Source organism: the organism of the source record quoted next, assembly GCF_019968955.1.
Source record: "MAG: Porospora cf. gigantea A chromosome Unknown PgA_NODE_8914_length_1336_cov_1012.25, whole genome shotgun sequence".
In the NCBI taxonomy this organism is placed as follows: domain Eukaryota; phylum Apicomplexa; class Conoidasida; order Eugregarinorida; family Porosporidae; genus Porospora; species Porospora cf. gigantea A.
In genome coordinates this window covers 1-1,336 of record NW_027151946.1, presented here as the reverse complement: position 1 = coordinate 1,336, position 1,336 = coordinate 1, and the positions used below count along the sequence as shown (strand labels likewise).

The 1,336-nt window shown below is 52.6% G+C and overlaps 2 protein-coding genes across 3 annotated transcripts; both read right to left on the bottom strand.

The window, feature by feature from the left end:
- Positions 1–132: 132 nt before the first annotated feature.
- KVP18_001233 (uncharacterized protein) lies at positions 133–919 on the bottom strand (the record flags this gene model as incomplete). 2 transcript variants are annotated; one of them, XM_067951042.1, is made up of 2 exons in its annotated part: positions 133–793; positions 819–919. In XM_067951042.1, 2 exons carry the CDS (start codon positions 917–919, stop codon positions 133–135), a joined length of 762 nt encoding a protein of 253 aa, XP_067805938.1. The 2 variants fall into 2 exon arrangements, with proteins under 2 accessions (XP_067805938.1, XP_067805939.1); XM_067951043.1 differs by lacking the exon at positions 819–919 and having other exon boundaries at positions 133–639.
- A 195-nt stretch (positions 920–1,114) lies between these two features.
- On the bottom strand, positions 1,115–1,294 carry KVP18_001234 (uncharacterized protein; the record flags this gene model as incomplete). Its single annotated transcript, XM_067951044.1, has 1 exon — positions 1,115–1,294. One exon carries the CDS (start codon positions 1,292–1,294, stop codon positions 1,115–1,117), a length of 180 nt encoding a protein of 59 aa, XP_067805940.1.
- Positions 1,295–1,336: the final 42 nt, after the last annotated feature.

Sequence of the window (1,336 nt, the reverse complement as noted above, 5' to 3'; positions counted from 1 at the left end):
AGCTTCCCCAGAAGGGGAGTGTCGGCATCTAGCCGTTCTGTCCTCGAGTCTAGGACGTGTATCAGTGTGTTGTTATATTTTTTTATTTCTGCATTGGAATACTAGAGCTATTAAAGCAGACGTATAAAGACACTAAAGAAGGTCTAACTGCCGTAGTATTGAGGTGCGACCCTCTAAGGTCCTGACCACCCGTACGTCGTTGTAAACTGCCTTGAGCTGTTGCACGAAGCGTGCGAGGCCCTTCTTAACTTCTTTGATGCGGGTTCCGTTGAACCCGAAGTAGAAAGTCTCTTCCGAGATGTCGCCTATCTGTCGACCTCGTCGGCGAATGTGGTGGCGAGTAATCTCTTCATCGTAACCGATCTTCCCGAAGGTGGTGTCTTCAGGGTGGTACAACGACAGAGGTGGGGCTCCGAGGAACCAACGCGCGACTCCAATAGAACTCGAGTGACCCCATTGAAACACGGTAGCCAGGAGGCTCCGGTCGGAGATCAGCACGGTGGCGTTGGTTTCCCGTTGGCGGGACCGAGAACGGTCAGGGCCATGATCAGGTCTTCCTTGGGGATAAGTCGATCCCCACCGAAGGGCACCTCTCGCAGGAATGCGAGCGGCGCCCTTAGCGAGCGTGTTAACCTGGCGCTGTGCCAGGACCCCCGCTAATTGTTGATTGACAGGGGTCTCCGCGAGAATACAGTTGTAAGTTGGAAGCGGGTGACACGCATGCAGCGTGATCAGGTCTTCCTTGGGGATGAGGGGGAGAACCAGGATCTCCCCAGGGTTCCAACCGCAGTAGCTGCAGACGTCGAGAGGTGGGGAACATGATCAGCGCGATCTGATCGACCATGTCCTCGTAGGGTTGGTTCGGGTCAACCCTATGAATCTTCGCGGCCACCCTCTCAGGTGCCGCGTTTACCCACATTTCATGGAACAGTACTGCTTTAGCCACATGATGATTGTAGCAATATGATCCTTCGTAGTGTCTTGATCTGTAATACAGAATCTCGTCATTATGTAAATTTCCGGAATTTAGTGCACACAAGTTATGCACACAGTAAAATTTCGTCGGTCGGCGTCATAGACGGAGCAAGCCGAGTGGTATATAAGCGTTTTGAAATTAGCTGGTTAGCACAGACTGGTTTTTTTGTTCTGGAAAACGGCTAATTCGGAACTTCTTGACCTGCCGAGCGCACTCGTCCACCCAGTTCTCCAAGTCGCGCTCGGAGGCAGGTTTGAAGTCTCGGACCTGTCCGACTTCCTTCAGAAAGGCATTGCGCCTTTCTAGTTGGGCTTCCATTACCTCCTGTTCAGGAACAGGCGGGAATCGGCACGATCGGGA